Here is a 24,944-nt window from a genome sequence, read left to right as displayed (position 1 = left end):
ATAACCATAGACTGGTATAACCATGTCTCTACACCAAACAACAGTCATAAATGTGAGAACTATAGAGCTGTCCTGTCTCGTGTATGGTGATTTAATTCAGACCAACTGAACCTGCATTTGTCAAGTGTCATGGAGAGAACTAGTGGCATGGAGCTAGTTAGCAGTGAAAGGAAACTGCTGCTTCCCTGTATTTTGTTGTTATGTACTAGAGTGGAGAGTTGTGAACACAGTACTGCTGTACTACTCTCTCTGATGTCCACAGAGTGAACTCTCAGCAGTGAAGAGTTGGTGCACGTTTTGCTAACATCATGTTACATTCTACAATACTTTAGTTTTGATCTGCTCCTGTTTGCTCTGTTTAGGTTACTGTATTTATACAAGTCACCAGCGTCTGTATTTGTTTGAAATGAAAAGCCTTCTAGTGTTTCAGTGGGAAACACTTCATTTCTTAAGAAGTCTTTTAATGTGAAACAGTTCCTTGAAAGTGCTGTAGAGAACTCACTTGCTTGTAGGGTTCTCATATGCACTAGCTGTCATTTTCTCAAGCTGCACCTAGTTTTATTTGATTTATTATTTTTATGTTTAACTTTAAAAAAAGAGCTCTGTTGAATGGCTGATGTGACAAATATAACACAATGTGTGACAGTTGCCCTGATGAATTGAGGTGTTGCTACGCTCCCATATATGGGACACGGAGTGGTAAAATTTGTTATACCAGTCCAGTCAGCTGTTTGACTTCACATCAAACTGGATTGAAAATGTTCACCCTGGGCCCAAACCCGGTGTGAACATTGTTGCATAATTTCTCCTTCTTCTCTGCTAGTACCCAGAATGCCATGGTGTCTTGACCACTCAGCTTCATTTGATGCGGACAAACGACAGACGCCCTTAATTCAAGTGGTCATTGTGTGAGATCAGGGGTCAGCCACAAAATTACAAAAAATGTTCACTTTGTGTGTACATTGTTAATATAATCAACAAGCCCAGCATCTTCAGTGTTCTCTACATAATCCTTGAAACCTGAGACTCAGTAAGGCAAGTGCACAATTCAGTCTCTGTGCGGAAGATGCCTGGTCATCTACAAAGTACTAATCTAAGGTTAATAATAGTATTTGAAAGGTGATAGAAGCTCACTTTAAGTGTCTCTGTGGATGTGAATGTTGCTGTGGATTTGCAGTATTTATACATTTGCCACATGAGTTAATCTTCACAAAGTACCTCTGCTTTCACCAGTCTACACGTAGTATGAGTATGTAGTTTCTGTCACAAGGGTCTCAGTAAAAAACAAAACAAAAGTTGTTGGTGGTTTGGGAGCATGGGAGTTGTTGTGTTCATTGTTTAACTACCAGAATTGTTGGTGAAAATCTATCTGACGTGACTCAGACAGAAATGTTCACAGAGGAGGTAATGTTTTATTCATGTTATTCATATTTATTCTCATTAAGGTTAGTCATGTTTACTGACTCCCTTCCTCACTCTCTGACTCTTTGCTGGAGGTTATGGTGTCACAAGACCAAATGAAATGCACCATTAGTTTAAACAAAATTACAGATTTCTGCCTCACAGCAAGAGGGTTCCAGGTCAGGTGGGTTTTCTCCTGATGCTCCGGCTTCCTCCCACAATCCCAAACACATGCACATTATGCACATTAGGTTAACTGGCTACTCTACATTGCCCCTATGCGTGAGTGTGTGCGCGTGTGGTTGACTGTCTTTGTGTGTCGGCCCTGCAATTGACTGACAACCAGTCCAGGGTGAACCCCGCGTCTCACCCGTAGTCAGCTGGGATAGGCTGGATAGTCAGCTGGGATAGGCTGGATAGTCGGATGGATAGTCAGCTGGGATAGGCTGGATAGTCGGATGGATAGTCAGCTGGGATAGGCTGGATAGTCGGATGGATAGTCAGCTGGGATAGGCTGGATAGTCGGATGGATAGTCAGCTGGGATAGGCTGGATAGTCGGATGGATAGTCAGCTGGGATAGGCTGGATAGTCGGATGGATAGTCAGCTGGGATAGGCTACAGCACCCTGCATACCTTGATGGATAAGCAGTACAGAAGTATTACATATTATTTAGGTTCTTTAAGCAGAGATGTAGCCAAAGCATTAACCTAAACATGAGAATTTTTTTAGTGTCGATCATGTGAATATGACCTGTATGACATTTGTCATGACATTGGACATAAACTTTTGAACAAGTTTTGTCAAGTTTTGTTTCCAGAACTGCATTTATAGGATTTGAAGTTTGTCTTCGCATGTTTGTATATCTGTGATTATTTCTGCAATTATATTGTCTTTGCAAGAAGCCTCTGCTCTTTTTACTTTTAGATTGCCTAAAAATAGATTTGGAACAAGGTGACATTACTGACTAGTAGGTCGTGGTTGTGGATATACTGTGGCTACACACACCGGTGGCAAATCATGCAAACTGAAACAGCTTCAGCTACTGATTTCCATGTGAACCCACAGATAGCAGCTGCACAGAAGTAGCAGTGGGTAGCTCTCTCACATTTTTCTATCTTTATTTTAATATTAACCTATGAACGAAAAAAGAGAGGAGAATGGCTGAAGGAGGCGCAGGGATTGGATTAAGAGCAGCAGATTTTTGGGACCTCATCATTGATCTGTGATGTAGGCAACATCAGCCTACAACACTGTCTTGTTTCCTAGCTTCAACATGCATCACTGCTCCAGAAAAGCAGTAATTTAATCACATTAACTCCCTGAAGTGACTTGATGATGCGATGCTATGAGATCAGCCCATTTGCATGGCACTATCTGGTGAAACTTAGGGAAGACACAAATGGTCTGTAAAACTTATGCACGGGTTCAGGATGTTTGAGAGCTCTAGAAATCATTGGGTCAGATGTAGTTTGTTGATGATGAAATGAATTTACTATATGTTTTCTATAGTGTTTTCAGTACATTTAGATTTAGAAGGCTGCTGAATTTGCATTCCAAGTGTGAATCTGTCCTTGATTAACTGATCAGAATGAAAAGCAGCGGGGCTCTGAGTCCCAGGGCAGGAACTGAGAACTGCTGGACTATGTAACAGATCTAAGAGTCGGTGAGGAAGGAGGGATGGAAGGATAATGTGAAGGATAAAGTCTGAAAGGGATTGTGGAGATAGAACAATTAAAGATGCATGGAGAGATGGAAAGCATGAATGTGTAAAAGGCATTGAAGAAGACTGGCTGGTGCTTCTGAAGAGGATGAGGGAAATAAAGAATTGGACAATGCGAGGACGAAGTGGAAATGACATAGTAGTGGTGGAGAGCTTTAGAATTGGAACAAAGGGCTTAGTATGAAGCAGGGAGGAGGGTGGGAGGAGGGTGACTCACAGGAGAAAATGAAATCCGGGTTTAGCATCTTTTTTTTTTTTTTGCTGTGATGAATTGCCAGATAAACATGATGTAAAATTCATTTCACAGAGGAAAAGTCTGCATAATGCTACTAAAGCTATATGTACCACACATTCATTGTTTATTATAAATGTGAATGTAGTTGGCAGAGCATGATGTGTCCTTATTTCCCCAACATAGTTGTAGTGATATCCAAACATGCAGATTGGTCGGTTTTATTTGTACAAGTTTTAAGATGTGTGTGCTGCTGTAGCCCCTGTGAAACTGAATGGATGAACTATCTAGTGTGATAAGGACTCTATTTGTGGAAAGAGGTGTTAAACAGGTGTTAAACAGGTAGCAGGTTTCAGTCAGAACTGTGTGCCTCTGTTAGTCTTAACGTAGAGAACATGAGTGAAGACACAAACTCCATCAAAAGTCTCTATAGCAGTTAAAGCCGACAGACTGATGATCTGACCGCCATCATCAGAAAAAGACGATGCTTCATGTGACGCTTCAGAGGAAAGTACGCCTCGGTTTTCTTAAAGCATCTTTTCTTGTTTTCTCTCTCCTTGCGTGATTTTCTTGGGATTTTTCAGCACCCTTGGTCGGAGGGACTATTCCGATAAATTGTACTTAATTGCACCCTATACTGCTTATTTTAAATTTTGACAACAGTATTAGAAGTTTTAATTCAACTGCACATTGGTTCAAAATACTGGTTAATTCTGGCCTTGAAATCCAAGACCACACTTCACTTCTGTTATTGTACTTGTGCTTGCACACTTTACAAAGTGACCTTGCTGCACATCTACCAGGTTCACAATTATAATGTTAAAGCAAGGCAAATTTATTTATCTAATTCATAAACTCAACTCAAGTACAATGTGCTTTAAAAAGAACTAAAAACAAAAGAGTCAAAGACATTCGAAAGGTTTTTACGGAGGAGAAAACAGCCCTGAATAAAAAAGATCATCATCTTATTGATCTGTGTTATAGAAGTCCACAAGATGGCAGTATTGCTCAACATAAAAGTCTATAGAAAAGAAAGCACTAAGCTCGTGTAGCCAGACACTGTCCAGAGCTACTGCCTCATCCAACATGTGCACAACTAATCCAGGAAACATAAATCATGTCACAGGTTCCATGCCTCCATTTTGCTCATCAGCTTCTTTTGTTCTTCTTTTTTTTTTTCATCTTTTTTTTCTTTTCCATACATAAACTCTTCCTACTTAAATCCAGCATTTAAACCCACATTTCTGTGGCAGTTGAAGAACAAAACAAAAATGACCCCATAACAATTTTGCCCTCATAAGGAGGATTTGAGAAAATCATAGAGAGCTCCTTAAGTTTCGTTTGGACATTCAATTTTAATGTATTCACGCCTCTATTCATGCACATTAGTTTAATAATTCATCTCTGTGGTCGTCTAATGCCTGACATCAAAGGAAGCGTGTAAGAGCTCTACGCAGACAGACTGCAAACTACTATAGGAGCTGAAATGACCAATACCAGATGTGTTGTGATGGCATCCTGTGCCAATTATAAATTCCACAACTAATAATGAATTGACCAGAAGGAATTTGGTATCATATGCGCAACATGGGGCCTCTGTTGTGGTGGTATAAATTAACCATGTGGTGTTGTAGCACAGCATGGGGAACTCAAAATTTAGACACACTCAGTTGTAGCTCACATAAAACATTAACTAACATCAACTTAACGACACTTTCAATCAGCAGAAAACATTTTTGCCTCAGGCTACACATTCACCACTCTCTATAATTGAAGTATGATCAATTAAATCCTCAGCTGAATGATAACAATGATACACTCTGAGAACTGGCTGTGAATAAAGATACTAAAGATTTCCATTTGTCAAAGGGATACTTGCTTTACTGACTGATAATGGTTGAAGGTAACTGAGAAAATTAATATTCAACATTTTAGTTCAGCAATTTAGCTATTTAGTTTAGTTTAGCTAAAACTGAGATACAGTTAGCTCCACTTTGAAAAGTTAGGGTCTCTAAATTACGGAACTCTGTCCCTTTGGATTGAAGACCCATCATTTAGATGTTTTTTGTGTTCAATGTATTTTAATCTTTGTTTTAATTATTGCTCTTGTATTGGTTGTGCATTTTATGTCTTCTTAACGTTACTTTATTTACATGTTCATGTATTTTGGACTTGTTTAAAACCATCACCACACCGCTAAAGGGTCTCTGTAGAATTGAGTTTTGCCTGATGATTTTAGTGATGCTATGTTTTTGTGTTTTACATCAACTCAAACATTAAAGTCCACAGCCCAAGAGTGAAGCAAGTGAATGTCCTGACATTTTCTGCAGTGCGACCACACTGTGTCAAGAGACTCAGGAAGTGATACAAGCGGGTGTCTGCTCTCTAATCGAAATGCTTTCAGGTTAAATAATAATAATAACTGTATTTATATAGCACTCTGAACAGTTTAAAGTGTTAACTTACTCCTTCACACATACATTGTTAGACCCAACCTTTATCGAGCTTGTACTGAGTACTTCTTATTGAGTAGTTCTTATGCTGCCATGATTAGTGCTTCTGTGCTGTCCTTCAATCCAGCCTTTTCCAGCCATTGATAGATTTCTTGTTGTCAGCCACTTCTTCCATCTGTCTTTGCTACATGCCATACAAGGGCTTGTCCCTCCACCCTCCTCCTCCTTATCATTGCCATGTTTCTGCTGCCTGAGATATTCACTTAACAGTTAATATCTGGGGGCCATCTTCCTGATGTATTCCTGGATCTTTGTTCTTTTGTCCTTGACAGAGTCCTCTGACACTAGTCCTCAGCCTCTCTTGTTCCGCTTGGTGTACAGAGTGCTGGACTTTGGATGAAACCCTCTGTGCATCAGGAGGTGCTTCAGGTTGAGTGGGTTCAGGCCTTTTCAGAACAAAGAGCAGGGATAATGCATCACATTGGTATATGCAGCACTTGATAGTAACTTGTGCAGTTGGCTCCCACAGCCCCATTCAGTTCTTTGTGAAGGCTCTTAGTGTCCTGTTGATGTTGTACATTTGCAGGCATTCCAGTATCCATGTGTGTGGCATTGAGTTGTAGGCTTTCTTGTAGTCAATCCAGGTGTTGCACAGGTTGGTCTGCCTGGTCTTGCAGTCACATCAAGTGTGCCTACATTCTACCTCTACATTATTTTGCACTACATTACACTGTTTATTGTTGTATATACACTTTTTTTATATTGCCTTGTATATATATTTTGTATAGCCACTTTTATTTTTATTTTTTTTAACATTTTGTTTAGCTTGTTGTGTGTATTGCTGCTGCTGCACTGCAGTTTCCCAGCCTGGGATCCATAAAGTATATCTATCTATCTATCTATCTGTCTATCTATCTATCTATTTATCCATATATATATATGTACAGTATATATACTGATTTTAGCTGCTATGCCATGTTGTTGATGGAATTGTTCCCCCCTGAATGATCAGGACTGTCCTACCTTAGGTTAGTCAATCAGGATGAATCTAATCCATCAGCAGCTGGTTCATTTGTGCTACTGGGCATCCATGGAGTGCAGTTAGCTTCTTTAGCCAGTAGACGTGGATCATATCAGACTGATGGTTACCGGGTCTTTTCCTGGGGGATTGCTGTGGTCTGCTCTGAGCATTGTTGTTCTGTGATGCCTACTTCTACCATATGTTCTTCCAGTACTGAGCCCTGGTTGGTTCTGTTCTCATGTTATTGCCCTGCCACTGGGAGTACACTGGTTCGGTGGTGAACATCCTGTTTATTCTCGTAGCTTCTGCCTCTCGTGTGTAACTCTTCAGGTGGGCAGCCGGAGCTCCAGTGCCTCAGCTGTAGACCTATTCATCAGTAGACATGACGACTGACTTTCTGGATCTCTGAGAGCTGATTTCTGATAGATACAGATATAGATATAGATAGATAGTGTGTTTGTCCAGACATAATCACATGCCTTGACAACAGTGGTCTGAGCAAATCTGGATTTGGCTTTCATTTGTTATGTTGTTCTTCCACACTTCCAACACACAGGGTAATAAGATAAAAACTGGCCGGATAGTATTTTCAGAAGATTATGTTGAGCCTTCATTTGTGTCAGTGACTAACTGGTGGTTGGTTTTTAAGACAAGTTTGGCATTCATGCTGCCCATTTACCTTTTGGCATGCCATCCAAGGTCCACCTTATGAACTGGAACAGTCCAAGGAACAAAACTGTCTCAGAATAATCCTGAGTGTGAGGATTCTTCTCAAGACTTACTGCATTTTTTTGTGGTTCAGTGTGTCTCCATTTGTCTGTGAAGAGTCTATTGATCAGACAAATTGATTGTTAATACATGATCTCATAGTTATGTCATCTCTGCCTCCATCTGTCTCTCCTCATCTCTTCAGGATATCGACTGGGTGCAGACAGAGAAGCATGTGTTCGAGCAGGCGTCCACCAATCCATTCTTAGTAGGCCTCCACTCCTGTTTCCAGACAGAAAGTCGGTAAGAGCATGATAAGGCAGTCACTTTATGAGAGCTTAGACTCTACAGTTTTTAAAGACAATATATTTCAATCACAACAGCAGCTCAATCACAGCTCCTGACAGTAGTTTTCAGTATTACGAAATATTAATCTTTGATGATAGTTTGTTCTTCATTTAAGGATAAGGCTGGTGTATTTTTTTATCATTTTTTTAATTATCAGTCAGCACCATGGAAGTAAATGTATCCTGATATCTCAAAAGTTATAGTGAGATAAAATAGAGGACAGTCAAAACATCTGGATCACCCCTTGGTGGCTGACTGCAGTATAGGTCAGAAACCTCTCCTCCCCTATGTTAACAGAAAGGACTTTGTTAAAACTAAAAACTCAAAAAATGTCAAATAAAATTTTCCCAAATATGGCTTCTGTCATTTTAGGTAGTTCTTTACACTGATGCATGTGTTCATTTGTCACAAGTTTACATTTTCCTGTCAAGTTTGGTTTTAATTAGTTAGCTGTAATCTATAAAAACAAAGTGAACCATCATTATTGACAGCTCAGCACTGATCGTTAGAGACGACAAGTAATGTCACCAAAACAAAATATCAGCACTTATATCCAGGATATGTATTATTATCATCATTGTTATGGTTATTATACCCTTTTACAATAAGACTACCCTTATAAAGGATTAATAAACAGATTATAATTGGTTTGCTCATTAGGGTGTTTTATTTTATAAAGCACTATTAAGTTCTTTTTGATCTCCTCATTCAATCCTTTTGGTCAAACATTTGCCCTAATGGTCTAGTGACCAAAGGGTTGGCTTCATTATCAAATCTTTCCATTGGAAGTATGCAGAGCCTTCCATTCTCCATATTAGATTTATTTTGTTTTCCTCCTCTTGCACCTTAGTTTTGTGTGTAATGATCTTCTCAAAAGTGGGCCCAAAAACTGTGATCAAAAATAAAAGGGCCAAACCATACAATGAATAATAAACATATAGTGGACATAGCAAATATAGTTGTTTTCCTCTCGCTTTAGCAAACTCGCAACATAATGTCAATGCTAAACCACAACCTTGATGGTGACATGAGAGTGAAAATGCAGGAAAAACAGCACTTCATTGTAGTACATACTGTAGATATCCATCCATTTTCTATACCGCTTATCCGTCAGGGTCGCGGGGGAGCTGGAGCCTATCCCAGCTGACTACGGGCGAGAGGCGGGGTTCACCCTGGACTGGTCGCCAGTCAATCGCAGGGCCAACACACAAAGACAGACAACCACACACTCTCACACTCACACCTAGGGACAATTTAGAGTAGCCAATTAACCTAATGTGCATGTTTTTGGTATTGTGGGAGGAAGCCGGAGTACCCGGAGAAAACCCACGCAGGCACAGGGAGAACATGCAAACTCCACATAGAAGGGCCCAGACCGGGATTCGAACCTGGAACCCTCTTGCTATGAGGCAACAGTGCTAACCACTGCACCACCGTGCCGCCCTTACTGTAGATATGTGTCACCCAAATACAACAGAGTGCGTCTCCCTGAGTTTTTAATGTATCTTGTGATGCCATTAGAGCAGCATTTACCCTATCAGGCCACAAAAATATTTGTTAGCAGGTTAATCTGTTTTTAGCTATGTTTAATGGGTTTGTTACCATTGATTCAGTAGTCAACAGGTAGCATTTCTGTAGGGAGACATGTATTTAAAGATGAACATAAGATGCCTTCTCTAGAACCAGACTAATTGAAGTCAAGGCTTTGTAATTTGCATCTCTAATATTTGATATACTTATGACTTTTTATATGCAGGTCAAATTGTTATTTATCTCTTTTCCCAGTTTTTAACATTCTTCAAAGGGCCTCTGTCAAACAGTGTCAGTGGTGCACTGATGGGTTTTTATATTTTGCTCTGTTTTCCAGGTTATTTCTGGTGATCGAGTATGTGAACGGTGGGGACTTGATGTTTCATATGCAACGACAAAGGAAGCTTCCTGAAGAACATGCAAGGTAAACATTCAGATGATGACAGCACCTGTTTATGCATATGATTTAAAAAAAATTGAGTCCCTGTCCAGAATCTAAGCATTTATCATAACACGTCGGAGATTCTAAGTGTACAGGTAGCAGTTTTAAACGTGTGTGAAGTGAAGGGACTTTTCCTTTGCTTTTCTCAAATGCAACAACTGTACACAGTAATAAAAATAAAATATCAGGACCACATTGAAGGACAGCAGAAAGGCATTCAGATTAGGTTGCATGTTCTGAAGAAGACAAAGATGTTTGTGAATTTATGATTGTTGACATGGCACAGTCAGCTACACAGGAAACCCATCTATGCAATTGGAAACTATTTTAGGTTGGACTGATTGAACCTCCTCCAGATGGGTTCTTTTGTGTTATATGAAGTATGGGGTGTGTGTAGTTTTTGTCTTTTGCTTAAAACAAAAAACTTCATTTTCATAAAAGCATAGTGTTTTGTGGTATGGGACAGCTGGAGTGTGTGTGCTCCGTTGAAGATGTTTTTACATGCACTGTCTTTGCTCTCAGTCAAAAATGTTCCTCAATAGCATACTCCTCATAAGCACTCCTTACAAACATATGCTTAATGGGATGCTTTAGTAGCTCTTCATGGACGTGGAAACACTGCCAAAACCCAACTTAACACTTTTTTTTTTCCACCTCTGAGAAATATAATGAGCACCCATAATTCATTGTGCCTGTCTACTTGCAGGGCACTCCAACTGTGGCTCTGATAAATGCTGGATCAAAGGCTGTGTAATTTAGAGAGGCACCGTTGGGCCCCTATCAGCCCCTGCAATCTGTATTCAGGAGACAGTGGCTCTACATATGCAAAGCAGCATGTTAATCACTTATAATGATTGTACATATTCATGAGCAGCTCTCTTAGAGAGAGCACTGCCGCGTTCCCCCACGCTGTGGGGGAGGCGGGCCGGTGGGCGACGGATGGTGATGCTGATAGGACGCAGCTTCTATCAGTCTGATGCCAGCAATGAAACAACGGTGTACAATGGAGGCTGTCACAGTGAAAACGTGGGGGAGCGATGTGGGATTTGTGATTCCTCTGTCAAACATCTCTCCACTGCAGTCTTTCCCTCAGTGTTTGACAATCATGGATTTACAGCAGGCAGACAGAGAGAGGCTTGTCACTGTTAATGAAGGCTTATCTCCTAGACACAGAATACACACTACCTACACATTGAGAGAAACATGCTAGTGACTCACCAAAGACACACACCAAGTACATTGAATCATGACAAAACTGTGTTTTTTTTTCTATAAATATGTCCATGTTCATCATAATCTTAGAAACATTAATCTACTTATGAAAGGACAGCAAAACTCAGTGATCAGCTGGAAATAACCAAATGTGCCACATGCGTATCTTTACAACAAAGCCTTAAAGGGAAACTTTGCTGATTTTCATCCAGGTTTGTATCATTACACTGTGGGTAATATATTTAAATGAACAATGCTGAACTTGTTGAACTTTATTGGATGATGTGTTTCGAGTCATCTGGTGCACTTTCTTTGGCTCCAGGTCTGTTATGTGAGCTACAAATTGTACTTGTGCATTTTTATGTCCCTGTGTCCACGAACACAATGAGGATAGACGAAGAGAGAACCATCCCTCTCTCTCTCAGTCTGTTTCTCACCTTAAGTGTTTTCAGAAACACTTAACATACTGTTAAGCTGTAATATGATATTGTTTTTTTACCAGCTGGCAGCCATACTGTTTCCTGTTTCAAAACAGATGAGCCATTGTCATAGGTTACAGTTACTGCAGTCCTTTCTGTCTGTTTTCTCGGGTCATGTAGCACCTATTGCAAAAATATTACCATAGTTCTACAGAATAGACAATCCAGACCATCTTTTCAGCAATAAAATACTTCTTTAAGCCACGTGAGCGATGTCTAGAAGCTGCATTAGTCATTACACCCCCTCCACAGTAGTGGGCCTAAGCATATAAAGGTTGACATGAGTATGGCAGTAGCAGGCTATCAATCCTTTTTGAACATATACTCAGTTGAAACAGTACAAAGAGAGTATATCTAATGTTTGACCTCATTAACTTTACTGATTTTATATATATATATATGCTTATTCTGAATTTGAGGCTGGCAGCATGTTTCAGACCAGTTGGGACAGGGACAATAAAAGACTGGGATAGCTGTGTAATGGTGGATTGGTTGGTTCATTGGTAACAGGTGGTAGCATTGTGATTAGGTATGAAAGCGGCATCCTCAAAAGGCTCAGTCATTTACAAACGAGGACGGAGAGAGATTCACCACTCAAACTGATGACTGTATAAAGGGTACTGCTACAGGGACTCAGAAACACTTCATAAAACTGCTGTCTGTAAACACAGCGTGTTTGTTGAAGATTGAAATTTGATTTTATTTAATGTTTTAGATGTTTTTTGAATCAGGTTTTTACTTTTCGATCATGTGTCCTCAGCAGATCATTTTGTGATCAGTCATAAATCAGTCATATTGGATCATACGGTTGTTGACATTTTGCTCATACAGTGTTAATAATGGAAAGGCCTCCTCCTCTGGGGGGAATGAATGTGCTCAACAACCATGTCAATATCCTCAGTTAGCTCTTTTCAGAAAGCATTTTCAATTACTGTCCCTTCAGGAATGTTTTCTTTTTCTTCTTCTTCTTTTGCAGAGTTAAAACTCAAGTCTCAATTCATCAAATGTTTGGTTATTGGTTAATAGTTTTCATTTATTTACTTTTGTTATTCTCTCTTCATTCACATTTAAAATAATCTGTGACATTGCTGGCCTTCTCAGTCTGTTAGAGTAGTAGATTTTGGGCGTTCAGACTTTGTTGCAAGTCTCTGTTCCAAAATGCAATGGCTTTATTCAAACATGACAGGGCTGTTATGGAGGGAGATTCAATGCTTTCCAAAGTCAGATATAAAGCTCCTTTTTCCTTCTCATTTCTGCCACAGTCGAATCCTCATTTATCTCTGTGGCTTACTTAATGACATATTGACAGTGATGGTCATTAATTTTGTAATGCTATATTATAATATTATCCCTGACATCACTCAGTTCATACTTGTGCTTCATTGGAAAATTTAACAAAAGTGCTATCAGATCACTTCTTGAAACTGTCATTATGACTATTATGAAACAGTGACTTTTGGGCTTTTGCAAAGATGAGATCAACACAACATGAACAATTATGAAGGGCTACAGAGTTTTATTTGTGTGTGTGTGTGTGTGTGTGTGTGTGTACGAAAGGAAATGTCAGCCTGTAGGGGGCACTAGAAGACAGGCCAGTCAGACATTTTATATATTTATCCTCAACAGATTTTATGCTGCTGAAATCTGTATCGCTCTGAACTTCCTGCATGAAAAGGGCATCATCTACCGTGATCTGAAGCTGGACAACGTTCTCTTGGACCATGAAGGACACATCAAGCTCACAGACTATGGCATGTGCAAGGTAAGAGACACATTGATTTTTCCGCAGACTGTGCGGAAGGCTGGCATAGGGTTATCAATAATGCAGGTGATCTGTATTGACTGGAAGTACAAACAGGGCTCTGTCTTTTTTTCGACCACAGTTCATGTCCTCCAACGTCTTCCACACTGCCTTTTTTATCTTTGCAACCGCTGTTCTCTCTTTTAATCTTTCTTCTTCTTCTTCTTTTTACCATTCTTTCCTTCTCCTTGTCTTTCTTTACATCTTCTTCCCTCATCACATCTTCCTCCCCTCCCCTTCTCCATCTCCTTCTTCTTCATCGTCATCTTCAACTTCTTCTTCATTTTTTAATCTTTGTTCTGCTGTTTCTTCTTCTTCCCCCAGGAGGGAATCAGACCAGGTGACACCACTAGTACCTTCTGTGGAACACCCAACTATATTGCACCTGAGATCCTTAGAGGAGAGGACTATGGTGAGTGCAGGAGACATACTGAAAACAGTTCGTGTCCGAGTGCTGATCCCAACAACCACGTTTTTGCTAAAAGCCAAACTAATGGGTGGACTTAAATCATTTTCATTTGTGACCTGGCCACATATATGGAACCTGATTGAATATCTTGTCTCATTGCTGTGTGTGTGTCTCCCAGGATTTAGTGTGGACTGGTGGGCTCTTGGTGTTCTGATGTTTGAGATGATGGCTGGAAGGTCTCCGTTTGACATTATCACTGACAATCCTGACATGAACACAGAGGAGTACCTCTTTCAAGGTGAGACACAGAAATGTAACCATACGTAAGGTTCATACTTGCAAGCTGTACACTACGCACCAGATGAGTTTTCATGGCACCACTGTCCAGGGAGAAGAGCTTTGAACCGTTTGAAAGCCTTTTTAATTTACAGCGAACGTTTTGAAATTTCTAATGTGCCAATGTTTAGCAGGTATGTTACGATGTTTGTCATCTTAGTTTATCTTGTTTGGATGCTAACATTAGCTGATTAGCCCTAATTCATCCAAAAGGGGATATAAATGACTAAACCATCCAGGTAATCCATCCAGGGCTTGCTAAGATATTTAACTCCAAAGTAGAAATAAATAACTTACTTAATGAATTATTATATGAAATACATATAAGATATTATAAAATAGAAGCTATAAAAGAACAATTACACTCAAACATCACAACAGAACCCACCACAACTAAAATGTTGCAGTAGTGCAAATAAGCTTACATGAAAGAAGGTGAACCTGCTGATTGTAAGTCAGTAGAATGCTCTGGGGATCATGGATGTCTGTACAAAATTATCTGCCAATTCATCCAGTGTTTGTGATGTGAGATAATACTGAACATACTGAACCACAGTGATGGACGCAACAGCCCCGTGACCTTGCTATCTGAAAATATACATTCCGTGAGAGGCACAACATATAAAATGCCATGACTGTAAGTGTAAATGTTGGAGGTTTTCATTTCTTGGAAATGTTAGTATCAAAATAAATATTTTCAGGAACTAATTTTTAATCTTAAATTCATACTGAATTCATTTTTTTAATCCTCAACAGGAACTTCTCACTATATTTTCTATGAAAAGATAAGGACTATAGAGAAATAGTGGGAAATCAAGGGTAAACATCGAGAGCATATAGCACACTGTTTGGTGCCATTTAAAAACATGTTAATTTAACCCTTTGTGATGCATAACTGGTATCCTGAGACTGGAGAAAAACAGATTCCATGTAATGGAATAACAATCAGCTCTGGGCTGTAAAGGATTTATGCCTGTGTAAATCCAGGCTTAGATGCTTGTGGTATGCTTCATTAAAATGGAGGAATCTCAGAAACAGGGCTAATTTTATTTCTCTCAAATGTTAATTAGTTTTAGTTTGGTTTAGTTTCTCAATCCAGTCTTGTCTTTTTTTTCAGTTTGTGACATCTCTTAGCATTTGAGTAAACTTGATGTCATATTTTCATTGGTGATCTACAGTAGTTTGAAAGTATGAACGTCCCAGTAAGGCCAGGGAAAATAACAGTCAGAACATGTGATCATGCTCTTTCTTTTGTTGTATTATATATAACAAAAGGAAATTCATTTATTTTTACCGCTCATCCACACTGGAAATCCAGTTTAGCGACTTGTGTGTTTTGAAGACCCCTCTGGCTGATGATTCTGTTTTGGTGGTAAGGCTAAAAAACAAGCCGGGTTAACAAATGTGCAACAGTAGGCTGTTATCTACATGAATCTTAGCACCCAAAACATTATGCTGTTACAGCGTACGTGTGAGCAAGAAATGGGTTAATATTTCAGAATTCATGTGATGATGTACTGGCTGCTGCATGCACATGTTGTAATGCATGCTCCCCCACCCTTCATGAACTGTGGAAAATCTGGCAGTACGTTATGGCCTCTATTACAAATGAGATTTAGGGTGTCTGTGTGGAACAGTTCTGCATTTTCTCCATTAGTTTGCTTCATTTGGCAGCTGATGGCATTTTCATTTGAAGTGAGACTGAGGGAAATAACCACACTGAAGTACCTGAAAACACATGTCTCTGTCTCCCATCAGTCAAGCTACAAAGTGAGAAACATAGTGAGAATGTTAGGGAAAATTCCCCCAAAACAGACACTTTTATAAGCATGTTTTCCTATGCTGGAACATTGTTTAAAAATTCTGATTTTAATGATATAAGGTGACGGGTGTAGAAATCTATAGTTCCTGCCAGCATGGAACATGGAAAGCCTCTCACACAACAGAAAAGCTGATTGAAAATGACCAGTCTGGACTAATTCTTACATTTTGGTATGTTTTAACATGTTGCTGCCCTTTTTGTGAAGCTTTAACTACAACGAGGAATGGATTTAGCATACCATCAAATGACCTATATGTTTCTAAAGAGGGGCTGTTGAGCCTTCAATTTGCTTTCTCTCAGCCTCATTGTATGTATTAATATATTCTTAAAAGGACATCAGCGACAGTTCACCCCCAATCAAAAATATGTAATTTCTACTCTTGCCTGTTGTGCATTTATCCATGTAGATTGTTTTGATGTGAGCTGCAGAGGTTTGGAGATATCAGCTGTAGAGTTGTCTGCCTTCTCTCAAATAAAATCGAGCTAGGTGACACTTTACTCATGGTGGTCAAACAGCCAAAAATACTCTATGAAAAACTCAGCAGCAATATTTCTTTCCAGGAGTCATGACCTGGTTACTCAAGAAAATCCACAGACCTTGTTGAGCAGTTTCATGTAGGAACTATTTTGTTTCTATCAAACTACACCATATCACCACGTAGAAGGATATATGCATCTACTCACTGATGAGAGTTTTTTGTGACAGGGCAGGATAGAAGCATTAATCCTCAGCTGAGCTGTAACATTAACTAGCTTAGCTTAGTTGGCAATGGTTAACAATGGTTTCAAAATGATGGTAATTGGAAAGTTACAGTCACTACACTCATATGTAGACCAAAAGTACCAGAAATCAGCCCAATACGGCAGGTGCTTTAAGTAATTTACCATTGCCAGCATACACAACATAAACACAAAATTGCAGCAAAGTCAACTTTCAGAGTGGTTTTGACCGAAGAAAACAAACTGCAGGCGTGATCACACCCTCTGTAATATCTGTCCTTCTGTTTGCATTTGTGTTTCCTCAAGCCATATGGTACCCTTACATAGCACACCCACTTACCGCCTCCTCCCTCACTCTCTCACACAGCCACCCACACAGTCCCCTATTACAGAAATTCCTCCATACTACAGTAGCCTTGTGTGACGCATTATGCCTCTGCTGTGACTGTCAGGAGCATAGTGTGGCACCACGACTAGCATCTGCCATCAGTACTGTCCTCCTCACTGTTTTACCGGTAAAGCAGCAGGATTCTGGATGAATGCCTGCCAATGGAAACCAACTCTTTCACTATAGGAGCCACCCGGCCATATGTCACCTAGCAAGACCCTGTGCCAGGCCCTGCTTTGGGTATCAGTGCTCCACATGCCAGCCCTAGAGCTCTAGACAGACAGACAGACAGACAGACAGCTGGCAAACATTTGTATCAGCAAGGGAATCTGCCTCTTAGTAATATTCATGTCCTGTCTGGTATTGTAAAACATGCACAATTTTAATAAAGGAAATGTAATGCACAAACCGTTTTGAGATGGTGTAATAGGTTTAAACTATCTTTGAGCGCTAAAGGTAATTCATTACCTTGGAAAAAGCTTTTTCCAGAGTTTTTAAGCATACTTCAAAGTCTTCATCAGGCTGATACTGTGATACTGATTCAACAGTATACTGTGTGTGTCATAAAATTGGCAGCTAATAACAGTCATACCAGGTTGGACTGCCTTTTCATCTCATCATTTTATACCTGTTCTCAATGATTATTCAGCTGAAATGATGGAGCACACAACGGAGGAAGTTGTAGGCCATGACCATGCTTTCTGTTTTAGGTATAATTTTGGTATAATAGGTATAATTAGGTATAATTTTTGGTTTAACAAGGCGAGGCACAGGAAAAAAAACCAAAAACAAAAATAAAATCAATTCATATGCATTTAATTCCTGTATATTAATATCAGTACAGAAAATAACACATGATGGTGAGGTTGGATATTTTGCTTTCCACAACAACAATAACATAACAAACAAAACAAAGTTTAGTTTCCTTGTTGGAGACCTGATATTTGATCAGAAACAGTATTTTTTTTTTTTTTTTTTTTTTTTTTGCATTTTTACCACAAACAACTTATTTCTCACCTTATCTGTACTGAATTCTGATGGTTAATAAAAACTAAATAACAACCTTTTTTAAAACAGGACAAACGTGCTAAGTTGGGGTATGCTTTTTTTAAGCTACTGCTGTTTCTAAAGAGTGAGCCATGTCACTTCCTTCTTCTGCAGTAGCTTATCGTTTCGGCAGGATGTAAAGTTCAGGTAGTATCACTGATACTTTAATGAAATACAGTGTGCTCTAATAGCTTAAATAAGCATGTGGCCCTACTGTTGGTCATAAAAATGAGTGTAATTACTGACCTTTTGTTGAATATAAAGCAATTTTCTTTACCAGCTGAACTGACAAATCCTATTTTCTCACCCCAAGAGAACTTATTACAAATAATGTGCCTGTTGTTGCAGTCTTTTTCCAAAGATGGACAGTGTTCACTGAGAGCATGTCTACATCTTGACACAGCAACCACTTACAGTTGGGTACATATTGGGACAAGTATAGATTTTTTAGCATTTGGCCTCTGTACACCATCCCACTGAATTTGAAATGAAACACTCAGGATGTGAGCGAAATGAAGACTTTCAGCTTTAATTCAAAGGAGCCTGATAAAAGTGTGGCATTAACCATTTAGGAATTACTGCCATTTTTATACACTCATCCCCATTTTGGTGACTCATAAATGATACGACAAATGGCTGACAAGCAGTTTGATGGCTAGGTGGAATTGGTATTAGTAAAGAAAAACCATTTCACAATGTCTAGCCAAGTCAAGAACACTATTGAGGAGATAGGCGTGTCATTGTCAAAGTGTACAGTCAAGAGACAGCTTCATGAATGCAAATACAGAACAAGGTACAACGTATTCAACAAGGTGCAAACCACTGGCAATGCTCAAGAATAGAAAGGCCAGATTAGACTTTGCCAGATAATGTGTAAAAAATCCTGCTCAGTGTGGGAATATGATTCTTTAGACTGATGAAACTAAGGTTAACTTGTGCTAGAAGAGTGGGAAGAGAAAACTATGGAGAAGGAAAGGAACAGTTCACGATCCGAAGCATACCTCATCATCTGTCAAACATGGAGGCAGTGTTATGACATAGGCTATTATGGCTGCCAATGGAACCGGGTCACTGGTGTTTGTTGATGACCCAACTACTGATAAAAGTAGCAGGATGAATTCTGAAGTGTTTAGCGCTATTCTCTCTGCTCAGATTCTGTCAAATGATGAAAACTGATGGGGACGTGGCTTCATATTGCAGATCGATAATGACCCAAAACATACAGTAAAAGCAACCCAAGACTTTCTCAAAGCGAAGAAATGGGATTTTCTTCATTGGCCAAGTCAGTCACCCGCTCTCAACCTGACAGAGCATGCTTTTCACTTACTGAAGACAAGACTGAAGGCAGAAAGAACGACAAACAAGCAACACCTGAAGGCAGCTGCAGTGAAGCATATCAAAGCATATAAAAGGAGGAAACGCAGCATTTGGTTATGTCCATGGATTCCAGACTTTAGACGGTATTGACTTCAAAGAATTGTCGTCCAAGTATTAAAAACAATCCTTATGTAATTATGCTGTCCCATCATTTATGAGCTGCCAAAAATTGGGATGGGTGTCTAAAAGTTACTGTAATTCCTAAATGCCACACTTTAGTCAAACCCTTTGGATTAAAGCTGGGAATTTTCTCTTTGCTCACATCTTGTGTGTTTTATTTCAAATTCAGTGTGGTTTAGGAAGGCCAAATGCCAAAAAAACTTATACGTGTCCCAGTATATATGTACCTAACTGTACCTTATTCTGAAACTTTAGATTTTGATTGGGATTAATCACCTCCGCCTGAGAACACACACTAGTCACTTTAACTTTGGCTGTGATTTTAAGGGAAAAAAAAACTGGGCACCTCAACATGAAGCATTAATCTTTGAAGCATTACTACATCCTTGGATTCAGATGTTGAGGGGCAAACTATTTCTCAGAGTGTTTTTATTCTCATTAGTATGACATTGTTGAGCTGTGGGAGTCTCAAGGCTGTGCGTAGACCATCAAAAATGAGAGAAAGAACAGAATAGTGTCCTCTGTATCTCCTCACTTTGACTCCCACGCAGCAGACATGGTCACCCACAGGCACTGTGGACTGTGAATCATCCTCCTCCCTACTCACGACTGTCCTTTTCTTTTTCTCTCGCTCTCTCTCCTCTTTTTGCCAACAGTTATTCTTGAGAAGCCCATTCGCATCCCAAGGTCTCTGTCGGTGAAAGCCGCCAGCGTGCTCAAGGGCTTTCTAAACAAGGTGAGAGCAGTCCACTCCCAAACAGCCCTCTCTGTGTTCATGTACACTGCTGCTCAGTCAAATTACCATGTGTATGATCATGGCCACCAACTTTGACTTTGTTATGGGCAACCTGGGAGGGCCTCTTTATTTTGTTAAGTGTTGGTTAATTTCTTTACAATAAAGTAAAAAAATTCAGTGAGACCTTTGCATACTAAGATGGGTAGATGTTTCACAGCTTTGGTTTAATTCCTGCTAAGATCAGTTTATGCTCCTGAAAATAAAATGCAGAAATATGACGTGATAGTATCCACACTAATTACTGAGATAAGAAGAAGCTTGGGATTTAAAGGAACATTTTTATGAAATACTCTTATTTGCGTAATTTCCAAAGTAAATATGAGAAGATCATTATTAATCTCAAGTTTGTGTATTAAATACAAAGTTCAAGCCTAGCTTAGCATAGCCTCGCATAGCAAAGAGCATTAAGACTGAATGACGAATGTAGAAATGACAGTATTAGGTGCAAAGAAAAACTGTTTTGTAGATGAGATTTGTTGAGAAAAAGAAAACAACAACATGTACATCAGAGTTATCCTTTTACTCAAGCAAATTTCTGCCATTTTTTTTAAATACTATAGCAAGATAAATGAAAGATAGTTGCCTTAAACAAAAGACATTCAAACTTCTGAGTCCTCATTTTGGAAAAGGGTCAGCAGAAAAAGTGATCTGTAGTGAAAGAAATACAACATGTTAAAACACTGGTATGACCCTTTAAGAAATGTCTTAATCTGTTTGTATATACTTTACACATTTTTTGCATGTACAATTGCAGAAATCTATGTTCATGCATTTCACTGGTTTCATGTTTTTTTTGCAACAAGTTTTATTTGAGAGACATCTGGGTGTAGCTCTGAAGTACAAGGGTGCTTCTGTTCACCCAAACAGCCTGGTCACTGCATCTGCATCACCATAACTGTTTTGATGAAAAGAGTAAAGTCCAAGTTAAGCAGTTGGAGAGGGCTATAATGTATACATACCATGCATGATGAAACATTCAGAGCCAACATTATTACTAACTGTCCACATGGCAATTGCTTCATTTCTATAGGAGCTGTGTAACATCTGAAATTTAAAAAGAGAAATACTTATTTATACTATTCTCCCGTGGACTTCATTACTGCCCACATAAAATAGAATTAGCCTCACAGTAAGCCTGCATTTTAGATCTCCAGATACTAAGGTATAGACAATAAATATGCGTTGCTGTGAAATACTGTTGCTCCTATTTACGTCCCTGACCAGCTGTCTTGGTCCCAACAGGATCCTAAGGAGCGGCTGGGTTGCCAGGTCCAGACGGGCTTCACGGATATCAAGTCACACACATTTTTCCGCAGTATAGACTGGGACCAGGTAAGAGCTGTTGAAATAGTTGAAATATTTATCACACTTATTTCAGCCCGCTCAAAATTTTCAAATAAAGATATACTGCTGTCTTTACAAAATATAGACAATGCATGCCTGGAAAGGAGAAGGAATAAACAACCTTTTGGTACAAAATGAGCCTACAACAAAAACACATATACAACAATACACTCAGCCCCTTTTGCACAACAAAAGCAACTAGTGAGAACAAAATAAAACAAAAAACAGTAAGTATGTTACATTTTGTAGTCAACAAATAAACAAAACTTTGGCTGTGGCCCATGAGGTTGAGCGGTCATCCGGCAGTCGTGAGGTCGTTTGGTTCAGTCCTTGGCCCCTGCGGTCTACTTGTTGAAGTGTCCTTGGGCAAGACACTGAATCCCAGATTGCTCCTGATGGCTGTTCCATCGCAGTGTGAAGTAAGTGTGAGCAAACCTGATGAGCACGTGACAACTCGCATGTTATCCTCTGCCATCAGTATATGAATGTGTGTGTGTGAATGTAAAGTGCTTTGAGTGGTCGGTCAGGCTAAGAGAGCACTATATAAGTACAGTCCAATTAACTATTTACTGTTTAAATGCAAAATCGTACTCAGGGACCTACAAGTCAGTACTACAGATAGCTGTTTGACCCATCACCCTTAAAAGCAGCATCATTAAAATCAGTAAAGAAAAGAGTAGAGTAAAAGTAAAAGTAAAGATATGACCTTCACATTAGCTTCAGTTAATGGTAGCTTTATTTTACTTTTGAACTTTACAGTTCACGGTCTGCATGAGTGAAGGAGTCCATGATCATCTACATCTTCACTAAGATGTTCAATCGATGAAAGCCATTGTGTTGATGTTTTTGCCTCGTCTTGAGCTGAGCCCAGACACTGAACAGTATTTCGTCAATAGGTTAATGAATACAGCTTCTGAAAGATAAGCTGAACAACACTGATGGTGAGTCAGTGCGTGACTACTGGATGTGCTGTGGATAGACTGGTAAACAAGTAAACAATGTCTTTCTGTTACACCAAACAACAAAAAAAGAGCATGTTTGACAAAAAAATAGAGCAAAATTTGAGGAGGAAAATAATAACAACGCAGGTCTTTGGTTTACGAAATGAACACTGCGGTCATGATACATCAACATTAGGTGTTGAATGATTTTTTCATAGCTGATACTGATATAGTTTATTGGTAATAAAGATTAGGGATAACTGGATGTATGGAACTGAAGTACATTTTGCAGGAAATATGAAATTTTACAACCATGCAAACTCCAGCACAAAAGAATATTTTCATGTCTTTCAACATACAGTTATATATAATTAAAAGTAGCAAAAATTACTTCATATATCTGACCATTTGCTCTACTGAGGCAGTTTTCAAACCTTTGTTGTTTAGAGTGAATTGGACTTTTTCCACTGGTTTTCTTCTTACTCTTTATTTGGTATGATTTCAACATATTGAAGAATAAGGCAAGAAATTATACTTGAGTGTAGATGAACAGCCACAGCGATAACCTTTATGCTAGTGGAAATGGTGAAAGTCCATTAAGTCAAATTAATTCTGCTGCATTTCAACTACCAGAATATATAAAGACTCATGTCAAACAGATCAGTGATCAGGTGGAGGGTGATATTCCACATCTTCTACAGGATACAGCTCCATCCATCCATTCATTTTCTATACTGCTTATCTGTCAGAATCAGGTCGCCCAGCTGACTCTGGACAAGAGGCGGGATTCACCTGGTCGCCAGTCAATCGCAGAGCTGACACACAAAGACAAGACGGCCACACATGCACATGCACACACCTAGGGGTAATGTAGAGTAGCCAATTAACCTAATGTGCATTGTGGGAAGAAGCCAGAGTACCCAGAGAAAACTCACCTAAGAACATGCAAACTCCACCCAGACTGGTATTTGTACCTGGAACCCTCTTGCTGTGAGGTGACAGTGCACTGCACCACTGTGCCGCCCTGTGTATAGCTCATCATAGGGAAATCAGGGCATGTGTTGCTTCCTGTGACAGCTGCTGACAGCTGGGCTGGGGTTTGACTCTACAACCTGTCAGTTCACTCAGCACTAATGTAACAACAACAAAGACAGAATAAGCACTGCACACCCACATTTAACATCAATCAGTTCTGAGATCAGCTGTCATCATACATTCTGATTTGTCTTTGTCAGACTTGAATAGTTTGTGTTTACCAAGAGCTTAAACACAAAGAACACACCCTCCTATTTATGATCTGAGCAGGCACATGAGAGAGGTGGAGGCCTTTGTGCATGTGTGTGTTTGTTAAAAAATGGATGATATATATATGTTGGCTGTAGACTACATCTCTGTGCAGAGACGTGCCTCCCCCTCTATGGAGCAACAAGGCAAACAGAAGTGAATTCCTGTTCATACACACACTAATTGAAACACTGGCACAGGGTGTGTGTGTGTGTTGAGGCTTACAGTTTGTGTGATTGATGGCACACAAAATTAGTTTTCACCATTTGGACAAGTTGTGGTGTAAATCATGTGCAGATCGTGGCTTTACTCACACAGGGTCCAACTTTTTTTTTGACCTAATATGCATAATGTCCTAATCTGGATTCTAAAGTTTGAATACATAAAGGAAAGAAAAAGCATTAGCATCATAGCTCACTTTACAAAGTGGCTTGTGCTTTTCTGTTAACATATTTTGACATGACAATTCTTTCAACAACTCAACGGTCGCTGTCGTCTCTCATCAAAGTCATTGGCCACGTTATTTTTTTAAAGACATGTCTCAGTATCAAACCTCATATGGAAGTATTGCATCTTTATTCAAGTCAGTATGGCTGTTTAATGTCCTGGAATTGCTTCATCACTGGATTTTGTGTGATTGCAAAGGAGAGCTTGTGTCCTCCAGTCCGCTGTTTGCCTCTCTGCTGTGTGTGTTTGTGTGTGTGTGTGTGTGTGTGTGTGTGTGTGTGTGTGTGTAACTCAGCCCTGCCCACGATCAAACAGGCACACACACCTGCAGCTCTTCATACATCCATGACAGACAGAGAGCAGAGGTGAGAGACAGAGACAGAGACAGAGACAGCAATGTAATCTCAGACATCATTTGTGCATGTGTAAGCATGATTTAATTTCTGCAATGGAAAATTCCTTCTTTTTACTCCACTTTTATGAGTGAAACGAGTGGAAAAGTATACATACCCTATATATGTTGCAATCTGGGAGCGTTGCTAATGCTAATGATTTCACAACAGG

General features: G+C 39.5%; 1 protein-coding gene across 5 annotated transcripts in view; it reads left to right on the top strand.

The window, feature by feature from the left end:
• Positions 1 to 24,944, top strand: part of prkcz (protein kinase C, zeta) — a 118,158-nt gene that overhangs the window by 74,085 nt on the left and 19,129 nt on the right. For all 5 annotated transcript variants that reach the window (XM_046397974.1, XM_046397973.1, XM_046397975.1 and 2 more), the window contains 7 exons: positions 7,743 to 7,840; positions 9,753 to 9,839; positions 13,175 to 13,310; positions 13,674 to 13,761; positions 13,937 to 14,056; positions 20,225 to 20,304; positions 21,607 to 21,696. In XM_046397974.1, the coding sequence (XP_046253930.1) occupies positions 7,743 to 7,840; positions 9,753 to 9,839; positions 13,175 to 13,310; positions 13,674 to 13,761; positions 13,937 to 14,056; positions 20,225 to 20,304; positions 21,607 to 21,696 (699 nt within the window). The remainder of the gene's footprint in view (positions 1 to 7,742; positions 7,841 to 9,752; positions 9,840 to 13,174; positions 13,311 to 13,673; positions 13,762 to 13,936; positions 14,057 to 20,224; positions 20,305 to 21,606; positions 21,697 to 24,944) is intronic.

Source organism: Scatophagus argus, chromosome 8 (assembly GCF_020382885.2).
Source record: "Scatophagus argus isolate fScaArg1 chromosome 8, fScaArg1.pri, whole genome shotgun sequence".
Taxonomy (NCBI): domain Eukaryota; kingdom Metazoa; phylum Chordata; class Actinopteri; family Scatophagidae; genus Scatophagus; species Scatophagus argus.
The sequence above is the reverse complement of the archived record's forward strand: the minus strand, read 5'-3'. Positions and strand labels throughout refer to the sequence as shown.